The sequence below is a fragment of the Xyrauchen texanus genome, chromosome 14, assembly GCF_025860055.1.
Source record: "Xyrauchen texanus isolate HMW12.3.18 chromosome 14, RBS_HiC_50CHRs, whole genome shotgun sequence".
NCBI lineage: Eukaryota > Metazoa > Chordata > Actinopteri > Cypriniformes > Catostomidae > Xyrauchen > Xyrauchen texanus.
In genome coordinates this window covers 15,303,757-15,330,991 of record NC_068289.1, presented here as the reverse complement: position 1 = coordinate 15,330,991, position 27,235 = coordinate 15,303,757, and the positions used below count along the sequence as shown (strand labels likewise).

Here is a 27,235-nt window from a genome sequence, read left to right as displayed (position 1 = left end):
CCGCACGCTGCATGCTGCTAGATTTTGCGATCTGTGTTGCTGGTGGGCATTCCTACTGCTGCCGCCACTGTAACGTTATTGGTGGACTATAGTGATGGGAAGTCTGAGTCATTTCTGCAAACCGGTTCTTTAGTACAGTTTGTTTCCATGAACTTGTTCAAAAACCGATTCAGCAGTTCTTTTATATCATCATGTAATGACGTCTCTAGCACGAACGGGTTCTTTGGTTCAATAACCGGTCTGGTAACTCGTAAGTGCCGCCTGCCTGTATGAATCCAACTCGTTCATTTCGAAAGGGTTCTTTGGTTCAATAAACGGTCTGGTAACTCATAAGAGCTGCCTGCTTGTATGAATCCAACTCGTTGATTTTGAACAGGGTCTTTGGTTCAATAAACGGTCTGGTAAATCGTAAGAGCCACCTGCCTGTATGAATCCATCTCGTTCATATCGAACAGGTTCTTTGGTTCAATAACCAGTCTTATATCTCGTAAGAGCCGCCTGTCTGTATGAATCCAACTCGTTCATTTCTAAGGGGTTCTTTGGTTCAATAAACGGTCTGGTAACTCGTAAGAGCCGCTTGCTTATATGAATCCAACTCATTCATTTTAAACAGGTTCTTTGGTTCAATAACGGTCTGGTAACTTGTAAGAGCCGCCTGGCTGTATGAATCCAACTAGTTAATTTCAAACTCGGTGTCAGGCTACTAGTCATCTGCATTTAGTTAATGAAAATGTCCATCACAGTTAGCCACGGAATTCTTTAAGTCTAATTAAAAAAATACAAATACAACTAGAAATGTTTTATTCAGCTACTGCCATTATTATCTCAATACATAGCAAGTCTTCTGTAATCCTCAGCAAACTTTGACAGTCAGTGGGATTGGCTCATTTGGTTCGTTTTGAGTCGGATAGTTCGATGTGCTGCGTAGCCAGTATTCACTTCAGCTGTTCGTCTTGCATCATCAACCCAGAACTAAAGTTCAATTCAGTTCAATGTTGTGAACCGACTCAACCGGTTACTTGCTGAGAATCGGCTCAAAATGATGCTTAATGCATCATATCATTAAACAAGACGAACGTTATATCAATATATGAATCAAACTCAATTGCATAAAGTTAAAGTTTCTCAAATTGTCGCTCCCTACGGCACTCTCAGTCACCAAAGTTCGTGACAGCTTGTGTTGCCGGAAGTTGCTGTGCTCTCCTTGGAAATGAATGGGATGGTGTCACTGTCTCGCGCGATGTCGCTGGCGGTGTGAACGGGGCTTAATCCTCTGTTCTCTGTCTGCAGTGTGCGATTCTGAACGAGAAGATGGATTTACTCCTGCAGACGCTGAATTTGGAGGCCCAGGCCCTGACCCCCTCCGCCCTCACCACTCCACCCATCGTCGAGGAGGAGGTGGAGGAGGAAGAGCTGGAGGAAGAGGAGGATCTAAGTGAGGAGTCTTTAACAGAGCTGAAGGAGAATGAGACAGAGAAGGGCTCTGCTCATAAGCTCTTCAGACCCCATGATCAGCTGGTGTTGAGAGCCAACAGCTTGAAGAAAGCCCTCAGACAGATAATTGAGCAGGCAGAGAGAAGTACGAATCACATAAGCCCAGTCAACCTAATATAATGTTTAAAAAATAAGTACAAGTTTTACACTAACATTTACAAGTTAAAGCTAAAGTGTGTCATTTTTTTTCTCCATAAAATACTTTTGCCAATGCCAGCTTAATATACTGAGTGGACAACTGTAAGCCATTTTGTATATTGATTTCCTTGAAAAGTGTAAACACTGTGTTGCTATCAAAACATTACTCTGCTTGATTGTGGATCCCAATATGAGTCTGGGGTGGCACTGTTTTCCGAGCAATAGTAGATGAGGGATTGTTTGAAAACAGTCATTCATTTTTAAAATCTGTTTGATGACACTAGTGGTGCAGAAATTGCACACTTCACCTTTAAGACTCATTTGAAATTCAATTCCGTCATAAAATGGAAGACATCTAAAAGATTTGAACCTGCATTTTAACTTCTCGATCTTCTGTCCTTCTAAAAAAACATTCAGACTTTTATATCGCCAGCAAAATCGTTGAATATATTGTGAATATTCAATAAATCAGCTGTTTCTAGTATATGAATGTGAATCCTGTGTGTTTCTCTGTGTCATGTAGTCGTGGATGAGCAGAACTCTCACACAGAGGAGCAAGAGCTGCAGTCTCCTACAGATTACAGGAAAGACAGTGAGGACGAAAACAAAGACAATGAGAAGGATGAGGACACAAAAGAACTGGAAGCGCTGCCCTGTAAGTGCACACTTTTATATTCTAGTCAATTAAAGGTTTCACTGGATTATATACTTACACATTTCTGTGCTGATGTGGTGTTTCACAAAGATTTTCACTCACAAAGTCCACTGTAGAAACACCCTATTAACAGGCATATTTGTGATACTTTTATTTAGCAAATGACAGTATCCAAGAATAAGGGAGTTGCTGGGATGAGTAGTATAAATCTGTTCATGTGATTTTGACAGGGCAACCAACTGATATGAGTGGAGTCTTCATGGGTACATGATTTTAAATATATTTTTCTGGAATACGATTCATTTCTTTAGGTGTAAAAAAACTGCCTTTGTTTATTTCCAAAGGCGATGTTTCTTAAGTCATGCTGAATGCTGACCTGTGTGTCTGTTTACTATACACCGCTAAGAAAGAGAGAATGCTCTCAGAGTAAAATGCATTTATTATTTTTCCAAGATGAGACAAGATGCAGTTTTTGTGCAAAGGAAGTTGAAGCTGCATTTTCCCGGCAGCTTTCTTCTCTCTAAAGTTTGTGTAAAGTTTGTGGAGACGTGACAGATGGCGCGGAGGACTGTCTGTGTCACCGCCTGATTTCATTAATTCTGCCAGTGCAACAGTGTGTGATAAAACAATGGCAAAATGTGATAAACTGTAAAACTGTATGCGCTCAAAACCAATGAGTTTATGAAAATCTTAATTAATGATAATGATATGTTGACATTTATAGACAGTCTGTAATATAAAGCAGCATGACAGTATTTTTGTACAGCTAAAATAGCTAGAAGTGGCTGATACCGGAAGTGGTGCACATTCAAGGTTGATAATGGCAGTGCCCTGGTTTAGCTGAGAAATTAGGTGGATACGGTTTTCATTCTACTATGATTTGGTATTGTGATCTTGTGTATTACAAAGGGCAGATACAGTAAGATATCAGTTAGTTTTCAGGCTTTATGGAATGGAATATTAGTTTACTACTTACTGAAAACTGTGCAGAGCATGCTTTTTACTACATAATGATTTGTTCTGTTAAACAGAGTGCATAATGCAATGTTACACATTTTAAAAAGTACCTGCTACATTAAATGACCACACTCTGTCTGTCCTATGATATCAGTTTGTTGCATGTTTAATTCAGCAAGTGGCATTCAGTTATATTAGACATGAAAATGGTTAAATTGCTTTCTAATCCAATTTTGTGTAAAAATGTCTTAACTTTTACGTACATATCATACTACAGAGATGTACATCCTGTGCGTAGTATACATACTATATACTGCAGCAGTTGTAAAAGTAGTATGGTAGTATGCTATTATCTATGAGAATTACTCTTTATCCGACTCCCTTCGTGTTTGAAAGGGTTAGTGCTGCCCTCTAGTGATTTGATAGTCATAATAACCATCAGTTGAATTAAATTTAAAAACTCGATTGACAAATGTAAGGTTAATTTTCTGGAGCACAATAGCCAAATAAAAACACATTGCTCTATATCTTATGTGTATTTATTGTTTTATAAATCCAGAGTCATATAAAGTAGGGAACAAGCTTTTTTTTTTCTTTTTTTTCTTTATAATAAACTCAATATTTTTCCTTCAGAAGGGCAGTGATTTCCTTCATAATTGCACTTTGTACAGACTGTAAGCATGAGAGTTTATAGCTGCAAATGTTTTTGTAGGTCTCCCAGAGGATCCCTGTGATATATTTCTCTCAAATCTTTGTATGCTGGACAGTGGTACTTCCTGTTTACACAGAGGCCTGCTCTGTGCTCGTGTTTGCAGTGGGGCATGAAAGGCTGCTTTTATTCTCTCAGTTGGTTCAGTACCGCAGGGGCTTCTGATCTCACCCAAAAATCTCCATCATCTCACAGCTGTTAGGTGCCTTTCATGCTCTATGCTTTGTTCATGTGGCTTACACTCTGCTGAATATCTCTTGAAGTGGATTGGTCTTGTTAAATATATATATATTTTTAAAGATTTTATCAGGGTTGTCAAACACATGGGCCATAGTTATTTGGGGGAACATATAACATATAATCAAATAATGTAAAAAAAAGAATAATTGCTTATTATGATAAGAAATTATTATTATAGTATGATATATTCATAATATAAAATTTGTAGTTACATCAGGTCTTTTAACTCTTTTGTTTTACATTAGTTGTGTTGCATGTAAAGCTTGCATCTTAAATTTCTAAAACCTTTTTTTTTTTTGCAGAATTTACGTTTGGCATTCGACTCTTGCCTATATGCACGGTTTTGTGATTTGACATCTGAAACTGGATATGTGGCTGACACAACTGTTCAAGAGCAACACAGTTCCATTTTCATTCATTAAAATAATGGCAACAAGTACAGGAAAAACCTGTAGGAGTAAAGTGTTTTGCAGCCACAGAATTGCAGCTCACTGGATGTTTTTGGCACCATTCTCTTTACACTCTAGAGACTGTTTATTTTTTTTTTGTTTATTTTTAGGATCCCATTAGCTGAAAGTCTGTGCCATCAGCTAGTCTTCCTGGGTTCCATTCTAAAAAATTACATTACAACAACAACAACACATTTCAATCATCACAGTAAACAATATATACATTTTATATTTGTACATACATACACAAACACACACTCATACCTACATACAATCTAGTTTCGATTCATAAAACTAAAACTGTTGTGAAAACCCCAGGAGATAAGCAGTTACAAAAATACTCAAACCAGCCCATCTGGCACCAACAATCAGGCCATGGTCCAAATCAATGGGATCACATTTTTCCCCATTCTGATGGTTGATGTGAACATTAACTGAAGCTCCTGACCCTTATCTGCATGATTTTATTTATGGCACTGCTGCCACATGATTGGCTGATTAGATAATTTCATGAATAAGTAGGTGTACAGGTGTTCCTTATAAAGTGTTATTGAGTGTATAATCTAAAGGCCACTGTTGAATAAAATTAGTAAATAACATGCTCCCTTTTGCTTTAACACAAGTTAATTCAGGACTTTATTTTGCTCCAGAAGAGTAGGTATCGCACATGTGCTCTCTCTATCGGTACACCAGGGCTTAACAAATAAAAAATTGGCCTACAGAATGTTACGTTTAGTCCAATCCAGGCTGTGACCTAAAATGACACTTCTGACATACATGCAGGAATATTTCTGTTTACAACACAGCATTAGATTTTGCAGCTAATGGAGACTGTTGCTGTGATGAATGCATGTGTTTCTCATATGACATCATGTTTTGATGTTTCTGCATCTCCAGTGGTTAAGTCACCATGCTCACCACCAGAGAGACGTGTCAGTCGCAGCACGCAATCCTGTGGCTCTTTCTCCATCACACCCTTCACTACAAGCAAAGAGAACCTGCCTGTCCTCAACACACGCATCATCTGTCCCGGTAAGACCATATGGCATTACCCCATGTGACCACTTAAACATGGAAAACTTGTTGAAGAGCTCATGTAATGGTTCAATGATTGCAGGTTTCCTTCCTGTGTTGATGTATTTTGTATTGAAACAGGAAGCTGGGTTTTTACGGAAGCCCTCAACCGCAAGGACCAAAAAAATTATCTTGGAGAATCTAAATTATTTTGGAGAATCTCTTGGTGCCTTCCTGAGCCTATGTGCTGCAATTTCGTTTTCTGAAAAAAAAAAATTCCCCTCTGAATCTTTTTTCTCTCTCTGATTATTTTTTTCCTCTTTGATTTTTTTTTTCAGAAAATCTTTTTTCTCTTAATTATTTTTTCTCTATGATTTTTTCTCTTTGAATTTATTTCTAAATGTTTTCTTTTTCTTGCTAGCTAACAATTAGCATGTGGTACCAACCTCGGCATCTAGGTGCCACTATCAGTTAACATGAAATGTTATGCTTACAAGGTGACTGTTTAGTTATAGATTAATAGTTATAGTATAATACAATAACAAGTATGTTTTGCAAATGTTAATGAAGAAAAAACATATATAATTTTAGATGGTATTCTAATACATGAAATCCCACAATTAAATGAACCTCAGGTTACATATATTTAAAAAAAAATTATTTCAGAGAAAAACAGGGCACCTAAAAAAAATGACTTAGTGATTTTTTCACCTTGCCAGTTCAGGGCTTCCTTAAGTTTTAAATGCATATATCTGCTAAAAGCTATTTTTGTCAACTTTAAGAAGTACACCAGCTTATAGATGGCCTCAAAGCTAAAAGACATGGATTAAAAGCAGTAAAACTTGGTGTAACGTATTCACAGAATGGGCAAGGAGGAGGCGGGAACCAAGTGGACTATTAACATAAACTTTTAATGGTACAACTGAACTTAAACATAAAATAAAGTGCCTTAGATCAAAACAAACAGAAGAAACACACAGCTCTTGTGTCTCTCTCTCTCTCAAATTGGTGTCCAGGCCTCTCCTTATCTCTCTCCCGCTGATTATTCAACTCAGGTCCAGGCGTGCGTCATCACGGCCCGCCATGCTGTCCTCCTCGTTACACTCCTCCATTGCCAGATTCAGGCCAGGGAGACTTCCAGCCTGATTTACTCCCCCCTTCCTTTCTGGAGGGAAGTATTGCTCATTTGGCATTCCTTCCTCCGGCCGGCCTTCCCCGCTTCCTTGGAAACAGAGAGACGAGGGTAGGGAGCGAGGAGAGAGAAAGAGCAAGTGGGAGAGACAGAACAAGAGAGAGAGAGAGGAGAGAGAGTGTGAAAAGTGGCTTGCCGGTCCCCAGACACACTGTCGCCTGGTCCTCGGCCAGCTGGGAAGCGGTCCTCTGCGACACTGGCCAGTGGCACTGGACATTGCCTCCTGGTGGACGGCAGCAGGCTCCTCCACCTCCCGGCAGATGTCAGCAGCTCCTCCGCTCCAGGCGGCCGGCAACGAGCGGACGGCAGTGGCTTCTCCGTCTCCTGGGAAACCGCTCCAGTACCACAGTACCATACCGGCTTGCCAACAGTGCATCACTCCTCTTTCCCAGGTTACAGCACCAATGTAACGTGTGAAGGATGAGCAAGGAGGAGGAGGGAACCGGCAGAACAGTCAACATAAACTTTAATTACATTAATGAACTTAAACATAACATTGCGTCCATCGTTACAGCCCAGCAATGCCCACCTCCTCATCACACCTGGTTTAAGTGTCTTGAAATCTCACATTCATCCTTTGGTTGGTGTTCAGGGCTCCGGGCAGGTCTTGCTGCCTCTATAGCTGGAAGCTCCATCATCAGTAAGATGCTGCTTGCCAACATAGATCCGTTTGGTGCCACACCCTTCATAGATCCTGACCTGGACTCATTGTAAGATCATCTGTTTTATTTTTCTTCTTAAAGCTCATATTTAAAGGGGTTCACAATACTCACACCTGTTCTTTCTCCAACAGAGAGGGCTATTTGGAGAAGTGTGTGATGAATAACTACTTTGGCATTGGGTTAGATGCAAAGATCTCATTGGAGTTCAACAACAAGCGTGAGGAGCACCCAGAGAAGTGCAGGTAGCGCAATATCTTCTTCCATATGATCATAAAAGGGCTGTCAGCAACATGCCATTAACATTTACCATAACATTTACCTTAACATTAACTGGTTGACTAGTATTTATTTGACCATCCAGAAGTCGCACTAAGAACATGATGTGGTATGGAGTTCTGGGAACCAAAGAGCTTCTGCAACGGACCTATAAGAACTTAGAGCAGAAAGTTCAGTTGGAGGTGAGTAGTCACTGACAACACTGTTAATTAAAGGCACTTTCTACTGATGGGACACAAAGCAGGGCTTGAAACTCTTAAAACAATAAATTGATGGGACACAATGTAGGATACAACATATCTAATAATGTTCACTCTGAAAAAGATATATATGTGTTTTATTTAGGGCTGGGAAATGTAACACGTTCATTTCTGCAGTGAAACTTCATGAATGTTTTTCCCTACTACCTGTTGCTAAAATTGGCATATATGAATTTTCAGGAGGTACATGCTCGACTTGACTGCATATCCTATACAGAAACTGATTGTGTGGAGCACTGCACGCTTATTACGCATGATGCATGTCACAGGCATAATAAACACGAGCTGTTTCTATTAGAATCACCCGAAAATGCTCAGTCGCATTCTTCTGAAACACTTTCAAATGCTAAACCACCCGAGTGAGACCCAGCGTGTGTGCGAAAGAGACTGAGAAGGACCTGGCTATTCAGCAAGCAGCAGCCATGTATAGCTTACTTGTAGAGACTGAACGGCAGAAAGAGAAAATAATATATGTTTTTAAAAAAAGTAAATACCCACTACTTAGTTGGTCCTCTTGGTGGTGGGGTTACTCACCCCAATCCAGGTGGTGGAGGACAAGTCTCAATTGCCTCCGCTTCTGAGACAGTGGCTCACATGTCTCGTTGTGCATGACACCTCAATACTCGGCATGTGGAGACTCATGCTACTCTCCGCAATCCAAGAACAACTTACCATGCACCACATTAAGAGCAAGAACTACTAATCATGACCAGGAGGAGGTTACCCTATGTGATTTTACCCTCCCTAGTAACCGGGCCAATTTGTTTGCTTAGAAGATCTGGCTGGAGTAGCTGAGAAAATAATATTTTTGAGATTTTAAACTTCAGCAATTTAAACTTCAGCATTCATTATGTTTTATAGCTGTATGTAGAGTGTCTAATAATGCATTGGCAATGTTCACTCATATTACTCTTGCCAATAAAGTTTGATATTAATTGAATCTGACCATTTGATCCTATTATTAAAAAACAGTTCACTGGAAAACGGCATAAGATTTTGCCCAACCTTTAATTACAGCATGTCCACCGATTTTATGGCATGTATACATATATTTGTATCAAAGATTTATTCCTAAATCAATCAGCAAAAGAAAACCTCAGCATTTTAACATGTACATATTTAAACAATTAAAATGAATAATGACTAACTAAGCTCTTGCAAGTTCTTTGAAACAAAGTATAAAGTGAATATATTTTAATCTTTGTTTTAATTTACCATGATTAATCGTGAAAATAGTGAAATTATTTAAAGCAATTCACAGCCCTAGTTTTATTGCTTTAAAATATGTAATTGGACAGTTTGTAACCTATTTGGAGAAAGTGCCAAAAATCACTGCTAGTTTATTTACTGATTTATAAATAATAGCTGCTGGAACTGGACCTCTTTTCATTTATTTTGAAATACTAGGGGTCAAATGGTTTCGTTGGCTGATGACCACTTGCCCTGCTCATGGTTTATGGTTTTGTGATTGATTCTGCAGTGTGATGGGCAGTACATCCCACTCCCCAGTCTCCAGGGAATCGCCGTGCTCAACATCCCCAGCTATGCTGGGGGAACAAACTTCTGGGGCGGGACCAAAGAGGATGATGTAAGTGTCTCTGATTATGCTGGGGGTAACGACCCATGATTTTTTTCTTTAAATGGCATTTTCAAACCTGACTCTGTGCTGTTAGTGCTGATATGTGTTATTTTTGGTGGCTTTAGTCTGGTTCGTTTCCTACTTGCCAAATAGGAAATTTGTAGTGTCTGTTGGTGATGAGAAGTCCTCCTCTTCAAAAATGATTTGTGGTGTTCTGCAAGGATCCCTGTTAGGGCCAATATAGTTTTCACTATATACAGTATGCTACTGCTTGGTTCTGTGATTTGAAAATACAACATTAATATTCATTGCTATGCAGATGACCAGCAATTGTATTTGTCATTGAATCCCAATGATGTGACTAATCTTAATGTTCTTCAAGTGTGTATAGTAGATATAAAAATTGTATGGTCAGTAATTTCCTTCTGTTAAATACTGATAAAACAGAGGTTGTATAATCAGCCATGATTTAAAAAAAAGTCAGATTGAGTCAGTACTTAATCAGGTGGTCCCAAATATTCAGTAAGTGATGAGAAATTTGGGAGTCTATTTTGATACTAATTTATATTTTGAATACCGTGTCAGGAATTTAGTTCAATCTTGTTTTTATCAGTTAAGTAACATTTCCAAGGTGAGAAATGGCTTGAGTTTCAAGGATACAGAGAAGCTCATATGCTTTTAATTCGTCTCACTTTGATTATTATAAAGCCCTTTTATCAGTGTTAAATCAACACAGGGCTACAATCAGTGCAATTACCAATTCATTTTAGGGTTGATTTTAAGATTTTATTAATTACATATAAGGCATTGCATGGGTTTTAAGACATTATGAAACAGATAGACTTCTTAGATATTCTTGTCATGAACAGTTGGATGTTCCAAGATCTAAATGCAAAACTAAAGGTGATGGAGTGTTTGTAATGAAGGCCCCAATATTATGGAACTGTTTGCCCAGGGATATGAGATCTGCCGAAAATGTGACTGTTTTTTAAGTGAAGAAATAGCTTTTATTACTATGTGAATATGTTGGGTTTTACTGTGTGTGTTTTTGATTTTATGTTTTGTGAAGCACCTTGTGCTTAATCACTAAATGGTGCTGTATAAATAAAATTGTTATTATTATTATCTTTAATGTTAAAGTCTTATGTCCCAGTTCAATATAAAACTTATAGACAATTATAGGTAAGCCATTTGTAGTTTGATTTCTCAGAAAAGTTTCAGCACTGTTGCTCTGTGACGGTATACAAACATTACTCAATGTAACTCAGTGTTTGAGCGACCAGACCAACATCAACCATCAACATTATCTCAACCATTCGTGTGAGTTTTATGCCGTACTATCTGTTTCAGGAAAACTGTTTGAAAATCATCATTTTTTGCAGTTCCATTTGAAGCGACAAGTGGCACAGAAATGACACACTTCATCTTAAAAAGTTGAAATGTGAGACATCATATACATTTTTGTTTTTTAATAAAGAGTAAATAAGAGTTTAAAGATGAGTAATCCCTGTGGTGACTAATGTTGCTTAACAAGCAGCTGGCGCAGAACAAACCTTTTGAACTTGGTGTGACACGGCTCTTTGTTCACAACAAGTGGCCTTTTGGCAGCTGGTTTGTTTTAGTTTACATGGTCTCATTCTCTCTTCTATCTATAGCCTCAGAAAGAGGTTACCTCTGGACACTGTTTTTAAGATCTTGTTACATTAGGGCAGAATGCTATAGATGTCTGTCTTAGAGAAGACATTCAGAGGACACAGTCCAAAAACTTCATTCAAGTCCACTAAGTGTTTTTTTTCAGTATTTTCAAGTTAATTGAATATAAATGTTACAAGTGCCATACTGTTTAAACCTTTGGGGGAATAAACCTACTAATCTGGGATTGGATAAGAAAGTGTAAACAAGTAGAATGCAAATAATTTCTTTTTTTTGTGCTTTTTATTGCTTTTTTTTTTTTGCAGATATTTTGTGCCCCTTCATTTGATGATAAAATCTTGGAAGTGGTAGCTGTGTTTGGTAGTATGCAAATGGCTGTTTCAAGGGTGATTAAACTGCAGCATCACCGTATTGCACAGGTAAACACGACTTACACAAATTATTCTCATGTGTGGTTTCTGGTTATAGAATGTATAGTCTAAATCCAGCCAACCTAATTTAAAGTCTAATCTTAACATTACCTCAACCCTGCCAGTGTCGTACGGTGAAGATCACCATTTTAGGAGATGAAGGAGTGCCTGTGCAGGTGGATGGAGAGGCCTGGATTCAACCTCCTGGAGTCATCAAGATTCAACACAAGAATCGCGCTCAGATGCTGACAAGAGACAGGGTAAGTGTTTCTAGAACACAGTCAATATTTATCACCACATGAATAGTTAAAGGAATGTTTACCCCCAAAATGTGTCATTTACTCACCATTATGTCATTCCAATGCAGTATTATTTTCTTTGGAACACAAAAGGAGATCTTAAGCAGAATGTCTGAGCTTCTGTTTTCCATACATGGGAAGTACAATCCTACTTAGGAATCCTATTTTATCCATTTATCCTGCCAAGCTCCAAATGGACCAAAACACCATAAACGTAGTCTATATGACGTAAGTCCAAAAATCATACAATAGCATTGTGTGTTGAAAAGAACAAAGTTAAAGTTGTTGTTCACTGATATTCTTCCCCTCTCTCATCAATCTCAAATCTTATTTGTATTTGTGCGTTTTCAAACTAGCCACGACTCGACTGGTCATGAGAAATGCTAGAACCAATGGCGTTTGGTGTCAGTAACGTAAAACCTGATGGAGTGTGTCTCAAGGTGCAGTTTTTCAATTAAACAGAAGCAAAAATGAGATTTTGAGCTCCAGCAAAGGAGAATATCAGTCAATGATGACATAAGATTTTGGTCTGTTCCTCACACAAAGCTACCATATAGCTTTAAATGACTTGTAATATAAATGTCATTTGGACTGCTTTTATGGTGATTCGTTTGTCTCTTTGGAGCTTGACTGTAGGGTTGGTTTCAGAGGACCAGTTTTTGTTCAGAATTAAGAAGAAAAATTCTGGAACCATATGGTTTTCATGACTTTCGTTTCCATCATCGGTTCCTCTACGTGTAATGTAAAAACGCTGTATTATAAAATACTCTGACATTGTTTCCTGCAACTAAGTGCAGCAGCAGCGCTGCCCCCTACTGAATCTACTGCGTGAAACTCAGTGCTGCCAGTTTATTTTCATTCACGAACAAATTATTATTATGAGCCAGCTTTTTTTAATCTACAACGCAAAACATACAGCGCTTCTGGTATAGTCTGATTCTCGAACAAATTACTGTAATAATCCGGTTCTTTTGAAACATATGGTGCTTCCGGTAAACTCTGATTCCTGAACGAATAACTCTAATGAAACTCGTTTGAATCTACAGCACGGAAAATACATTGTTTCCGGTTAGTCCATCTCTAAAAGAATGACTCTAATGAGCTGGTTCTTTTTAATCTACAGCGCAAAACATATGGCTCTTCTGGTATAGTCTGATTTCCAAACGACTCTAATGATTTGGTAATGAATCTACAGCGCGAAACATACAGTGCTTCTTGTATAGTCTGATTCCAAAATGAATTACTCTAATTATCCAGTTCTTTTTAATCTACAAAAGGAGACATACAGCGCTTCCAGTATCATCTGATTTCTGAACAAATTTCTCTAATGAGGTAGTTCTTTTGGATCTACAGCGCAAAACATACTGCACTTCTGGTATAGTCTGATTCCTGATTGATTGAATCTAATGAGTCAGTTCTTTTGGATCTACAGCACGAAACATATGGTGCTTCCAGTATAGTCTGATTCCTGAATGATTGACTCTGGTTCTAATAATCCGGTTCTTTTGAATCTATAGTGCAAAACATTCAGCGCTTCCGGTATTGTCCAAATCCCGAACAAATGACTCTCATGATCAGGTTCTTTTGAATCTACAGCGCATAAACCTTTCTGGAAAGTCGTTCTCTCAAACAAATTACTCTATTGAGCAAGATATTTTGAATCAGCAAGTATAGTCCGATTCCCAAACAAATTACACTTATGAGCCTTACTTTTTAGTGAATCAAAAACACGTATACATCAGTTGGGTGGTTTGATGTGCAAGTTATGAATGTTTAAATTCTAATAAAATAAGAACTGTTGTAGTCTCACAAGCCTGAACTATAACATTAGACTACATAACACACCTGTCTCTGGAACTGTTACTTTTATGTCATGTTGTACTTCAGTGTAAATGATTGCTTGTTAAGTAGATGAATGGTTAAATTCCTTACGATTCCCATTCGAACTTGAGTGTATAATCCACAATCTGCTTTCATTGTATGGAAAACAGAAGCTCTGATTTACGTCTCATTTTCATCAAAGATCCCCCCATGGGATGTTCAAACCTGCAAACTTTAGGTGACCAGCCCAGATTTTTCACCACTGGACTGTTTGTGCCATTAAGTATAAGTGTAGGTGTCCTTGCTAAATAATCTCATTGCCCTTTCAATGAGTCTTGTCTTTATTTTTCAAAAAAGGCTTTTGAAAACACGTTGAAGTCTTGGGAGGATAAACTGAAGTACGACAAGCCTCCGCTGAGGCCGCACCTGTATCCTCAGCAGTCTGTGGATCTGGCTACAGAAGAGGAGGCCACGCTCATCCAGATGTGTGCGCGAGCCGCTGAAGATCTCATTACCAGGATTTGTGAGGCTGCTGAGAACTACCAACTTCTTGAGCAGGAGCTTGCCCATGCCGTCAACGCCTCCTCCCATGCCATCAATAAAACACACCCTAAGTTTCCTGAGGTGAGATTGCTATCATACCTATTCTGATGCTATTGAAGCTTTTCACACCAAATCTATTCACTGATTTGAGTCTGGTGCCCAATTTTCACCACTCTCTGAAAAAAAGTTTGGATATCTGAATTTATTCTTTGTACTACACACCTAGCCTGCAGAAAAGACTGGTCTGTTGTTGGCCTTTTCAACAGGATAGCCTCTGAATAGGTCACAGTACAATATATCCGACTCTGTGTGAAAGGAGTTCACAGAGTTTGCTTTTGTGTGCTAAAGATTTGGATTAGGTGTAAATAGTCCTCACAATAAAGACCCAATGAAATGGCTTTGCAAATCCAGTTTTCTTTACTGTGTTTCGTTATGTTTTTTCTTGTTAAAACAGGATGGTTGGTTGGGGCACATTAAAGGCCTTTTTAAATAGCCAAATGTTTGAGGGACATTCTTATTCTAGAGAGCATTTTGTTGGACAAAAATATGTATGCTTGTGAATGCAAGATGAGTCATCCTGAAAAAAATGTATGTCTTCTAAAAGATCATTTTGTCAACTTTTATGTGTACTGTACACTATCATAAATTACCTCAAAGCTAGTAGACATAAAATAGATTAAAAGCCAAAAAACTCTAGTTTTGATTTCATGTCTCATATTCTGGATGTAGGCTTAAAGCTCTGGTTGGTCATGGATGAATTCTCATACCTATGATTTGCCTATGACTGTTGATTTAAGATCTGATGTTTAATATATGACGGATTATTCAGACCATCTGTTCTCCTCAGAGCCTGACAAGAAACACTGCCATCGAGGTTGCCAGCAATGTGAAGGCCCTGCACAATGAGACTGAGTCTCTGCTAGTAGGGCGGGTGCCATTGGTGAGTTTGCTGTGAAAATTATCTCGATTCAATGCTTCAGTCCATTTATTTTCACCTTTTGAAGAAAGTAAATGTGCCTGATGCTATCCCTGTTGAAACAACCAGCATGCTGTGCATGGTTGGTCACATTATATGCTGAATTTTGGATTGTGAAAGACATTTCACAAATGAGATATTTTTAGTTCTAATCTGTTTTTGGTCGAACATCCCCATTCTTTCTCCTGGTCAGCACTGAGATTAAATTAAGAGCAAATGGAGACTTGTTGCTCCCCTGAGTAACATTTGAATTTTCTTGAGTTTCAGAAGAAAGCTTCTCAGCAATCTCCAACTGTGCTTAAACTACTTGGCATCTTCGCCAAGATACCAGGGATTTTAATAGGAACTCAAGCATTTCTCATCAAATTCTTCCAAGACCAAATAGTCTATGTTATCCAGTATCCACATTAACTTATAGGTTCATACTCTTACTCTATGTCAATATACATTATCTAATTTGTTTCTATTATATTTGTAATTTTTTTTTTATCCTATGACATTTTTGAAGAAACTTAATGTATATTAAATGAAACATAACTTAAATCTCTCTTGAGCTATGAAAGAGCAACTTCCAAGCAATACCATTTTCCTCTGGGTTCTTGACTAGCCAGCAAGACTACCTTAGTCTACCTGAATGACCATGCTGGGTAACCAGCTTCACCAGCTAAGTTTGGCTAGGCTATTCCACCAACATAAACCTTTGAAATGTATTCTGGTCTTAGCTTGTCTTTTCAGCAGGGTTGGCTTTGATAGAGCACTCTAAGCTTTGAGTTTCTCTCTGCAGCAACTGGATTCTCCACATGAAGAGCTGCTGTCCAGTGCACTGCAAAGTGTTGAGGTGGAATTGGGCAAGCTGGCTGAGATCCCCTGGCTCTATCACATCGTACAGCCTAATGATGAGGAGGTGAGCACATCTTACAGAAAAGAGAACTGTAACAAATTTTTGTAACAAAAAATAAAATATCCCTTCAAATTGAATGAATTTTTCCATTATATTTACCAAACAGTCACTGTTACTAAGTATATAAAAGGTTAAGTAAAATATATGAAGTAATTAAAAATGAGAATGAAATGAAAAATAGGGTTGGGAACTTAAGCACGAGAATTTCTGCAATTAATATTTGAGTGTTTAAAGGTGCACTCAGTACGTTTTTTTAAGTATGTTGAAGTGGCTTACATTGGCATACACTGACACCTAGTGGCTCAGATGCTGCATCATTCAAACACTGTAAAGTTTTCAGTTACCACTGTAGATATTAACTATGCACAGTAAATTGGATACATTTTATCCATGAATGAAAGTGTCCAGTAAAAGGGCAGTGACTGAGATTAAGTAAGTAGTATTCAGCTGGTCATGTGATGCTAACATGGCTGATGCTAACAAGTAAGTAGTATTCAGCTGGCCTTGCGATGCTAACATGGTTAGCCCATGAGGCGCCCATGCCCCATGAAGAATAAAATAACTTTTATGTTATATATAATTATTTTATATACTTTTATAAAGTTAAGTAACTGATCTCTTCATCTCATATGATTGTTCACAATTTCTTTAGAAATAAAGCTTTTTAAATGAGGGGAAAAATTACTGAGTGAACCTTTAACATGTTAAAAATATAATGCAATTAATCCAGTATCTGTTTTATTTTTTATTTAAAAATGTTTTTACTTCCTGAAACTTCACTAATGTTTTCCCCCACTTCCTATGTCTACAATTGGCAAATCGGAATTTTCAGGAGGTACTCGCTCGACTCGAGTGCACATCCTTGCACAGAAACTGATTGTGTGGAGTTTTGCACGCTTCATTAAACACGACACATGTCCCGGGCATAATACACTTAAAATAATAGTTGCTATTTGAGCATATGATATTAAAATTCCATTTGGGAAAACATGCTACAAATGTAAAAATGGTCATTTTTGTAGCATTTAAAAAAAAATATATAGCATTTTGAATTGCATTAAAATTATATATATATATGTAAATTATAAAAACATCCGTGTATTCCGATTCAGACACAAATGGCTGTTATGAACCGATTATTTTTTGTTAATCAGAACTGACAGAGCAACCAGTGTACTAGAAAAAGTACTCTTATGAAGAGTTTCTATTAATAAGAACCTCTTATGAAGAGGTTTTTTGACTGACTAATCGTTCAAAAAGACTCTTAAAGCTGTATTAAAAGATACATTTGCAACAAGTTTTTTTTTGTAATAAATATAAATTTATAAAAAAGCAATAAAACTTCCCATTTCACAGCAATGGAGTAATGGCAAGTAGCATGTAAACAGGATTGAATTGGTTGGCCTAAATCATGTAAACATCTTAATCAAATGATTCCTTATAGTCTGATCATTGCAATAATCAGAGTATTGGTGTACATGTAAACGTAGCCAATGTTGCTTATCGGTAATTTATAAATTACCAGCAAAATCATGACTATATCATGAATATTCAATAAATTGCCCAGCTATACTAGATATACATATTATGTTATCGAATAGAGTCATGTAATAATAACACTGATGGTAAGTTTGTTTCAAATAGGACCATTCACTGGAATACGGAAAGAGAAATAGTCGGAGTGGCATGTTTCGTATAGTACCAAAGTTCAAGAAGGAGAAATTCCCCAAGAAATCCAGCCCACAGTCAGGTAAGAGTGTGTGGGTTTGTCCTAACATATATTCAAATATCTAGGTAGAATAAAATCACGGATGCCTCAGAATTGTTTTAGTTTTATCTTGTTTTATGGTTTGATTGATATGGGGACAGAAATGCAGAAGAGTAGGACAAGGAGACTGAGCTCTTCTTTTTTTCTGTAAAAACACGATTGTTCATGATTGTTGACAAGTGATGTCAGATCTCTGAAGCTCATCAGGGCAGTGACACATAGAATTCCATACAGCATCTACATCCTTTGGGAGTTCTCTCTGTTCTGTAATGTCAAACCCAACCATCCATGAGCACCCCTGCCCTTCTCTGGTCATGATGTTGTCCTGTGAGTCAGAAACAGTCCATGTGTCTACATATGAACAGCAGGCACAAACCAAGGTTTCCCACACAGAAGAACAACAACAGTCCCACAACTGAAGACCCAAACACTTTTATATTACAGATGTGCTACTGTTTTCCTAGTTTAATTATAATGCTTAAATGTGAAGGGTGCATTGCTAGTGGCATTGAACGGGATTGCAAAAATAAATACATTTCCACTTCCCCTTCCGACCCCTTACATTCCATTGTTTGGGCAAACAGCTTATTAAAGTAAGTCCCTCCCCAAATTCACACCATTGGTTGAGCCAGAATGTTCGATATATAGTCTGGTCTACATTGCAACTGCCTATTTAGGAAGGACCTATCTGACATGTAATCTGACCGACCACAGTTCATTCTGTCATTAAGTGCGGTTTACAGGCGGATTTTGTCTGAAACCACCATAATATACTGTATCAGCAAAACCTCAATAACTAGATATGTTAAAAATAAGATATGTTTACCTTGACTAAGGTCCATGGCTTACGCCGGTTGCACAACAGACAAGAAGCGGGTATGACAAGGCACAGATATCGCACGCAGGACACATTGTTGCATTGCAAGTATATTTGTTAATCTAGTTAACATACACAAAGGTTTTTGTACTTCTTTAGAGAATGGAAAATGTGATGTTGATGAGTTTGCAGGTTAGTGTATGAAACCTGAGCAACTGCACAAAATTAACGATTAGAAATGACATTACTATGAAATTTCTCGATACGGTATGTAGCCTTAAATAGGTTTCATTCAGACTGTCAAACTACAAAACACATTCTTGTAACTAAAATACATTGTGATAGCTCTATGAAAGATACAATATATATCATTATTTACATAAAGTAAATCATTTTATACTTTGTTAATGATTTGTGTCAAATTTAATGGAACACAAGTTGAATTGCGCTCTGCGGCGCTGCAGAATTTTGAGCAGCCTCAGGAGTCATAGGTGGGGGCCATGTGCAAACATTTATAGAAAACAGTTGTTTGGAACAGGCCATGACATCCTCCAGACACATTCAGTGTGCGACCCCCTTTACTTACTTGGTCTTTGCACATTAAGCTAGGATAAGAGTAGAGTAATTTAGCACCAAAATTGGGGACTTACTTTCTAGTTCTATTTTTTGGCAACCAAATGTACAGCAAAACTGATTTGGCAAAACTGGCTCTCTCCACTGTTTTCATGGAAATTTCTTGCATAACTAACAGTAATCCATCAGATTTTTAGATATTGTTTTTTTCTTTTCATATTCGCATATCTACACACTTAATGGGATGGTTCACCCAATAACAAACATTCTCTCATCATTTACTCACCTTCATGCCATCCCAGATTTGTAAGTCTTTCTTTCTTCTGCTGAACACAAACAAGTATTTCAGCTCTGTAGGTCCATACAATGCAAGTGAAAAGGTATCAACATTTTGAAGCTCAAAAAGGTACATAAAGTCAGCATAAAAGTAATCCATAAAACTCCAGTGGTTTAATCTATATCATCAGAAGTAATATGATAGGTGTGTGGGTGAGAATCAGATCAATATGTGTACAATATGTCCTTTTCAAATTTAAATCTCCACTTTCACCTTTTTCTTTTATTTTTGCAGATTCACATTCTTCATGCATATCGCCACCTACTGGACAGGAGAACTTATAGTAAAAAAAGGACTTAAATATTGATCTGTTTCTCACCCACACTTATCATATCACTTCTGAAGATATAGATTAAACCACTGGAGTCCTATGGAGTACTTTTAGCTGCCTTTATATGATATTTGGAGCTTCAAAGTTTTGGCCACCATTCACTTGCATGGAATAGACCTATAGAGATGATATATCCTTCAAAAGATCTTTGTTTGTGTTCTGCAGAAGAAAGAAAGTCATACACATCAGGGATAGCATGGGGGTGAGTAACTGATGAGAAACTTTTCCTTTTTGGGTGAACTATCCCTTTAAAGCTGTAGTGTGTAATTTCTGGTTAGATAGTTAACGATATTCAAGTCGTTAACTCGTGCTTCACCTTCACAATATGATGTTAACTCGTTCTTCACATTGACAATATGACGTTAACTCATGCTTCATGTTCACAATATGACGTTAACTCGTGCTTCACGTTTACAATATGACGTTAACTCGTGCTTCACCTTCACGATATGATGTTAACTCGTTCTTCACATTGACAATATGACTTAACTCGCGCTTCACGTTCACAATATGACGTTAATTTGCACTTCACGTTCACAATATGACGTTAACTCATGCTTCACGTTCACAATATGACGTTAACTCGTTCTTCACGTTCACTATATGACGTTAACTCGTGCTTCACGTTCACAATATGACGTTAACTCGTTCTTCACGTTCACAATATGATGTTATCTCGTGCTTCACGTTCACAATATGACGTTAACTCGCGCTTCACGTTCACAATATGATGTTAACTTCGTGCTTCATGTTCACAATATGACGGTAACTTGTTCTTCATGTTGACAATATGACTTAAACTCGCGCGTCACATTCACAATATGACGCTTACTCGCACTTCACGTTCACAATATGATGTTAACTTGCGCTTCACGTTCACATTATGATGTTAACTTGCGCTTCATGTTTACAATATGACGTCATTTTTTGCTTCACGTTCACACTATGACGTTAACTCGTGCATCACGTTCACAATATGACGTTAACTCGTGCTTCACGTTCACACTATGACGTTAACTCGTGCATCACGTTCACAATATGACGTTAACTCGTGCTTCACGTTCACAATATGATGTTAACTCGTGCTTCACTTTCACAATATGACGTTAACTCGTGCTTCACGTTGACAATATAATGTTAACTCGTGCTTCACGTTCACAAGATGATGTTTACTCGCACTTCACGTTCACATATTGATGTTATTTTGCGCTTCACGTTCACAATATGACGTTAACTCGTGCTTCACGTTCACACTATAACGTTAACTCGTGCCTCACGTTCACAATATGATGTTAACTCGTGTTTCACGTTCACAATAGGATGTTAATTCGTGCTTCACGTTCACAATATGACTTTAACTCTTGCTTCATATTCACAATATCAGAATCAGAAAAAAACTTTATTGCCAAGTAAGTTTTTTATGCATACAAGGAATTTGTTTTGGTGTTGTAGGTGTGTGTCACACAATCTCTAAATATATTAAACAAGAATTAAAATATAAGCAATATAAATATAAATATGTTCACACAGTATCAATTAAAAGCAGGAATCAAATAAAAGAGAGCAGAGTAGTACAGTGGAATGTAGAGTCAGAGGTGGAGTGTGGAGAGTGGCCTTGTTGATAAGGGAAGTGGCGGATGGGAAGAAACTGTTCTTGTGGTGTGAGGTTTTTGTCCTGATGGACCTCAGCCTTCTGCCAGAGGGGAGTGACTCAAAGAGATTGTGGCCTGGGTGAGAGAGATCAGCCACAATCTTTGCAGCACGCTTCAGGGTCCTGGAGGCGTACAGGTCCTGGAGCGGCGGCAGATTGCAGCCAATCACCTTCTCTGCAGACCCGATGACACGCTGCAGTCTGCCCTTGTCCTTAGCAGTAGTAGCAGCGTACCAGATAGTGATGGAGGATGTGAGGATGGACTCGATGATAGCTGTGTATTATATGATGGTTTTGTCAGATTGACTAGATCCCAGAAGGTGTGAATCACTGAATCTCTGGGTGTTTAAAGCGTATGTCTGTTGAGAAAATTTTCTTGAAATTGTCTCGATTAAAAGTGTTAAAAGGGTTCAAAAGTCCTATATGATGCACTAAACCGATTGGAACACGGTTCTGTCCTGATAAGATTCCTCTCCAGATAAAATTACCATAGTATCACCATGGTATGTTCTAGTAAAATAATTGTAACCACAAAATTAATCACCATACTTCTGTATATACCATATTTCTGTAGTAAAACCATTGTTAATGTAATCAAATCTGTTTTCTGCCAAAAAAAATCATGGGTATTACAATATTACTATAATACAACTATCTTTATATTATATTTTACTTGAAGCCTCCTCACACACTATGTCTCCACATTAAGGCAATCAACAAGCCATTTGATAAGATGCACGGATTGATGGTCTCAGACAGGGGGCAACTGAGATTTGTCCTCTGCCACCCGGATTGAGGCGAGTCACTACGCCACCACGAGGACTTAGAGCGCATTGGGAATTGGGCATTCCAAATTGGGAAGAAAAGGGGAGAAATAAAAAATGAAGAGTGGAGTCAAGAAACATAATGGGGAAAAAAATACACCAAATGTAGAACCGAACCCTGGTCATCCAGGCCGAAGTTACACTCCACGCCATTGGAGACTCTCAACGCACTTTGTCGTGTATTTCTATGTTGCCAATAGGCTATTGGGGTTACATCTGAAAGCAAATAGGCACTCAGAAAAATAATTACTCCAGGGCAACATTGGTTAATAAGAGTTATTTGTAGTAACCTACGTTAAAAAGGTGGGTTTTGAGGAGGGACTTGAAAGTGGAAAGACGATCACAATTAGGGATATCTGGCGGTAAAGAGTTCCAGAGTCGTGGAGCAGCTCTGCTAAAGGATTTGGACCACATAGAAGTCAGACGAACAGAAGGTATCACAAGAGAGAGAGAGAGGAACAGGATCTAAGAGTGCGGGTAGGAGAATATATTTGAATAAGATCTAGAAGATAGGAAGGTGCTAGGCTATGAAGAGCCTTGAAGGTCAATAACAGAATCTTGTAATCAATACGAAGTTTAACAGGGAGCCAGTGAAGTTGTTGAAGAATAGGAGTTATATGGGCAGAGTTAGAAGTTTGTGAAATAATCCGTGCAGCCGAGTTTTGTACCAGTTGTCATTTATACTGAAGTTTTTGTGGTAGACCAAATAAAATATGGTTAATCATCTCCATTACAATGTTTAGCCAGAACATAAATGTTGTGGTGTTTTTAACTTTGTTGTTCTTCTTTTCTTCTTTCTTTTTTATGGTGGTTGGCAAAACAAGCACAACTTGCCCTTACCGCCTCCAACTAAATGGTTGTTAAATAGGGAGAAAGAACTCTGAGGCATTCAGCTCTGGCCTGTTGCAGTTCTATGGTTGTAGCCCCCCTTAATGGGTTAGAGCTGCTAATGACCCATTCATGCAGTGATCGCGGCGGTAGAAAGACTATTCTGAACGGATACCCACTGTACTATGCTATCTCAAATCTGAAGCAGGTCATTAGCTGTTTGAGGCTTCGGGCTGGGAATCAGCCAGCAGAAACGAGTCACAGCCCAGGACGTTAGAGCATTAGGTTGCACAGGCTTCAGCCTCCCATTCCCCTCTCCTCCTCTATCTCCTGTCTCTGTGTTTGCTCTTCATGGGATGCCGGTTGATGTCCCACTGTGATAACATGCATGCTAGAAACGCTCTGGGTTTGCCAATGACCAGAGACCTGTGCCAAACCAAACCTGTTTAACCCTCTCTTTGCCAGCTGCTGCCACCACTTCTCTGTCTTCACTTTTCTTTGTTTGAATTGGTCCCTTTTCCTTTTGTGGTTGTTTTTCATTTGTTTCTCCTTTCGGCGTGACCCTGTTTGCTTGTGTCCTGCGAGTTTACGGGGTTATGGACACTCAAGGGGGCTTCTTGCTCTTGACTTGTGTAGTTCAGAGGTGGGGTACTGAGGAGGTGGCCGCCTGGTTGGAGCAGCTCAGCTTGGGGGAGTACAAAGACACCTTCATCCGCCATGACATCCGCGGCTCCGAGCTCCTGCACCTGGAGAGGAGAGACCTCAAGGTATACACTCAACCCCTTTCTGTGCCTCACGATGTCCCTTCAAACAACCGAATCTTGCTCATGTGCTCATTCTCTCTCTCTCTCTCTCTCTCTCTCTCTCTCTCTCTATCTCTCTGTATTCTTAACTGTCACCCTGTTTGCTATTTTGTGCTGCACTGCTCTGCTTGGCTTCCTCTGTGCAAGTGTCATTTGGATATTACACAACTAAATGTTCCTGACGCATATAGAGTAGAGTCTAAATGTACTGTATGTTTGCTTAAGTCAGCAAGGCTTAAAAGATGCAAATGGGCTCCAGAGGCACACAGTGAAGGCAGATGAATGAATGCACCTGCAGTGTGTTGCGACACACGGTTTGATAGGCAGCTCCACACTGATATGCCTTTGTTTGTGTTGCTCATGAGTACATCGACAAATGTTTGTGTGCACCATGTGTGAGTTTCTTTATCAGTATTTTTGTCTTGTTTTCCAGTAAAATGATCTAAACATGCTTAAATCAAGGTAAATTTAACTGAGAAGCAAAATTGTGTAAGATAAGACTTGGTTTCTGAGAATATATCTTGAATTAAATTTATGAAGTTAGGTTTACCCCATTGGCGATTTTTTTTTTTTTTTTTAAGGAATATTCCGGGTTCAATACAAGTTAAGCTCAATCGACAGCATTTGTGGCATAATGTTGATTACCACAAAATAATTTTTTGTCTCGTTCCTCCTTTTCTTTAAAAAAAAAAAAAGCAAAAATCAAGGTTACAGGGGGACCATTACAATGGAAGTGAAATGGGCCAATTTTAAAGGTTGGATCATGTTAACTTAAAATCATGTTAACACAAATATTGTTTGCATCTTGTGACTATACTTTTAAAACGTTTACTGTTTACAGATTGGCCTCATTCATTTCCATTGTAAGTGCCTCCTTTTTTTAAAGACAAGGGATAAGTCATGATAACTTTTTGTGGTAATCAACATTATGCCACAAATGCAGTCGATTGAGTTTAACTTGTAGTGAACCCAGAATATTCCTTTAAGTGTATATCTCATAAAGATTTTGTTTGATTGTTTTGTTTGTCTTGAAACAAGAAAAAGAGAATATTGCAATCGGGAAGAAAAATTATTTTATTGTAATAATTTATTTTCTTATGTAACTTATAAAGATATGTTCTCTGAAAACAAGTTTTATACACAATTTGGCTTTTCAAATAATTGTCTTGTTCAAGAAAAGAAAAATCTTGTTCAAAGGATATTTAGAGACTTTTACTGGAAAACAAGACAAATAATTTTTGCAGTGTGTGATTTGATGAAAGCTTTGAGCAAATCAGGCCCTGTTTACAGCTGGTATTAAAATACTTTTGGGGCAGAGTCAGAAATGAAGGTCCAAATATGCCCTTGTAAAGAATTATTTTTTTATTTGTAATATCTTCTATAGTTCTGCTATAGTAATTTGCACTTGTTGGAAGTATATACAAATTAAAATCAGGAAATCATAACACATTCAACATCCTTGTTCAACACACAATTTAAAGAATTACACAATGGGTTTGTAATGAATGTTTATTCCTTGGACTGTGCCATTTTTATGCCTCTGTTATGTCCCCCCATTTCAAATGTCCTTACCGTTTATATGGTTTAAAGTATTAGTTCAACCAAAAATGAAAATTCTCTCATGATTTACTCAACTTCAAGCCATCCCAGATGTGTATGACTTTCCTTCTTCAGCAGAACTGAAATTAAGAATTTAATAAGCCCATTTCAGCTCAAACAGGTGCCATCAGTCTGCTGGCTGTTTGATGGTTCAAAAGGCATATTTAGGCAGCATAAAAGTAATCCACATGACTCCAGTCGATCAATTAATGTCTTCAGAAGCAAATTGATAGGTTTGTGTAAAACAAAAAATAGATAACTAAAACTGAACTTTAAAAAAATCACCTATTGCCAGCAGTCGACGCATCAGTGACATAAGCATAATGGCGTGTTCACGCGAGAAGTCGGAAGCGTGCGCTTTGTATACAACAGAGGAACGAACGTCTCGCGAGAGTTAGGTCATTTCAAACAGCAATACAGCGCTGGGCAGAAGCAATGATTTAAAGTTAAAAAGGTTTAAATTATTTATTTGTTTCTTACACAAACTTATCGGTTTGCTTCAGAAGACTTTAATTGATCGACTGGATTCTTTCCAGTCGATCAATTAATGTGCTTATAAAAATGTGAAATGTGCTTATAAAAATCTTAATTTCGGTTCTGCTGAGGAAGGAAAGACATAAACATCTGGGATGGCTTAAAGGTGAGTACATCATGAGAGAATTCTCATTTTTGGGTGAACTAATACTTTAACTTCATTTTGTCTAAAGGGTTGTCCTCAAAAGATATATTGAAAACATAGCAATTTAGGAAATAAATAGGACTATGTGTTTTAATGATAAACCAGTCAAGTCTCAAACATTTAAGCTCCAATTGAGCAGTACTTTGACATAATGGGATATTTGCCGTCTCAATTGATTTGATGCAGTTTACAGTTTAACCCAGCCAGTCAGACACAACCAACTGCCTATAATATCAAAATGGCCAATTATCAACTGTTAATCGGCCTGATTGATTTATAGTGGTCGATCGCTAGTTTGTGCTATAGTACAGCACTAAACCCAATGGCTGTCATTTAGGATGCCACTAGATCTCACTGCTCATGTATTTTAATTATAATTTGGTGAGATGCCAAACTTGTGATGTCAGTTTTCATGAATTTCCATAATAAAGTGTCATTTAAATCAACAATCAATTAACTGATTAATCTCTTAGTTTAATACTGCACAACACATATGCAGGACTCCAAATAACATGTGTACATAGGCTATTTTTTATATTTATTATATTTTTAAAACAAATATTAGCCTACTTAAGAAATATTTTCCTTGGCCAGTTATTTTTAAGATTCATTTTTCAAGGTATCGATTGCATTTTTGTTTTTAAAGTATCATTGATATTTCATTACTGTTAATAATGCTTATTAATGCTAATAATGTTTATTAAAAAATCCTTTCTCAATACAATTCTATTCTATCATGGAATATTTCAGACTTTACTTGCACTAAAACTCTGAATACACCAAGTTCATGAAAACAT

At 37.8% G+C, this 27,235-nt stretch overlaps 1 protein-coding gene across 1 annotated transcript in view; it reads left to right on the top strand.

The window, feature by feature from the left end:
• The window catches only part of LOC127655345 (diacylglycerol kinase eta-like), a 129,786-nt gene that overhangs the window by 100,684 nt on the left and 1,867 nt on the right, over window positions 1-27,235 (top strand). Inside the window, exons 17-30 of the mRNA XM_052143110.1 lie at window positions 1,291-1,579; window positions 2,156-2,287; window positions 5,540-5,674; window positions 7,441-7,558; window positions 7,642-7,752; window positions 7,872-7,968; window positions 9,527-9,634; window positions 11,584-11,697; window positions 11,814-11,948; window positions 14,166-14,432; window positions 15,199-15,291; window positions 16,112-16,231; window positions 17,873-17,978; window positions 23,994-24,124. Of these exons, the coding sequence (XP_051999070.1) occupies window positions 1,291-1,579; window positions 2,156-2,287; window positions 5,540-5,674; window positions 7,441-7,558; window positions 7,642-7,752; window positions 7,872-7,968; window positions 9,527-9,634; window positions 11,584-11,697; window positions 11,814-11,948; window positions 14,166-14,432; window positions 15,199-15,291; window positions 16,112-16,231; window positions 17,873-17,978; window positions 23,994-24,124 (1,956 nt within the window). The remainder of the gene's footprint in view (window positions 1-1,290; window positions 1,580-2,155; window positions 2,288-5,539; window positions 5,675-7,440; window positions 7,559-7,641; window positions 7,753-7,871; window positions 7,969-9,526; window positions 9,635-11,583; window positions 11,698-11,813; window positions 11,949-14,165; window positions 14,433-15,198; window positions 15,292-16,111; window positions 16,232-17,872; window positions 17,979-23,993; window positions 24,125-27,235) is intronic.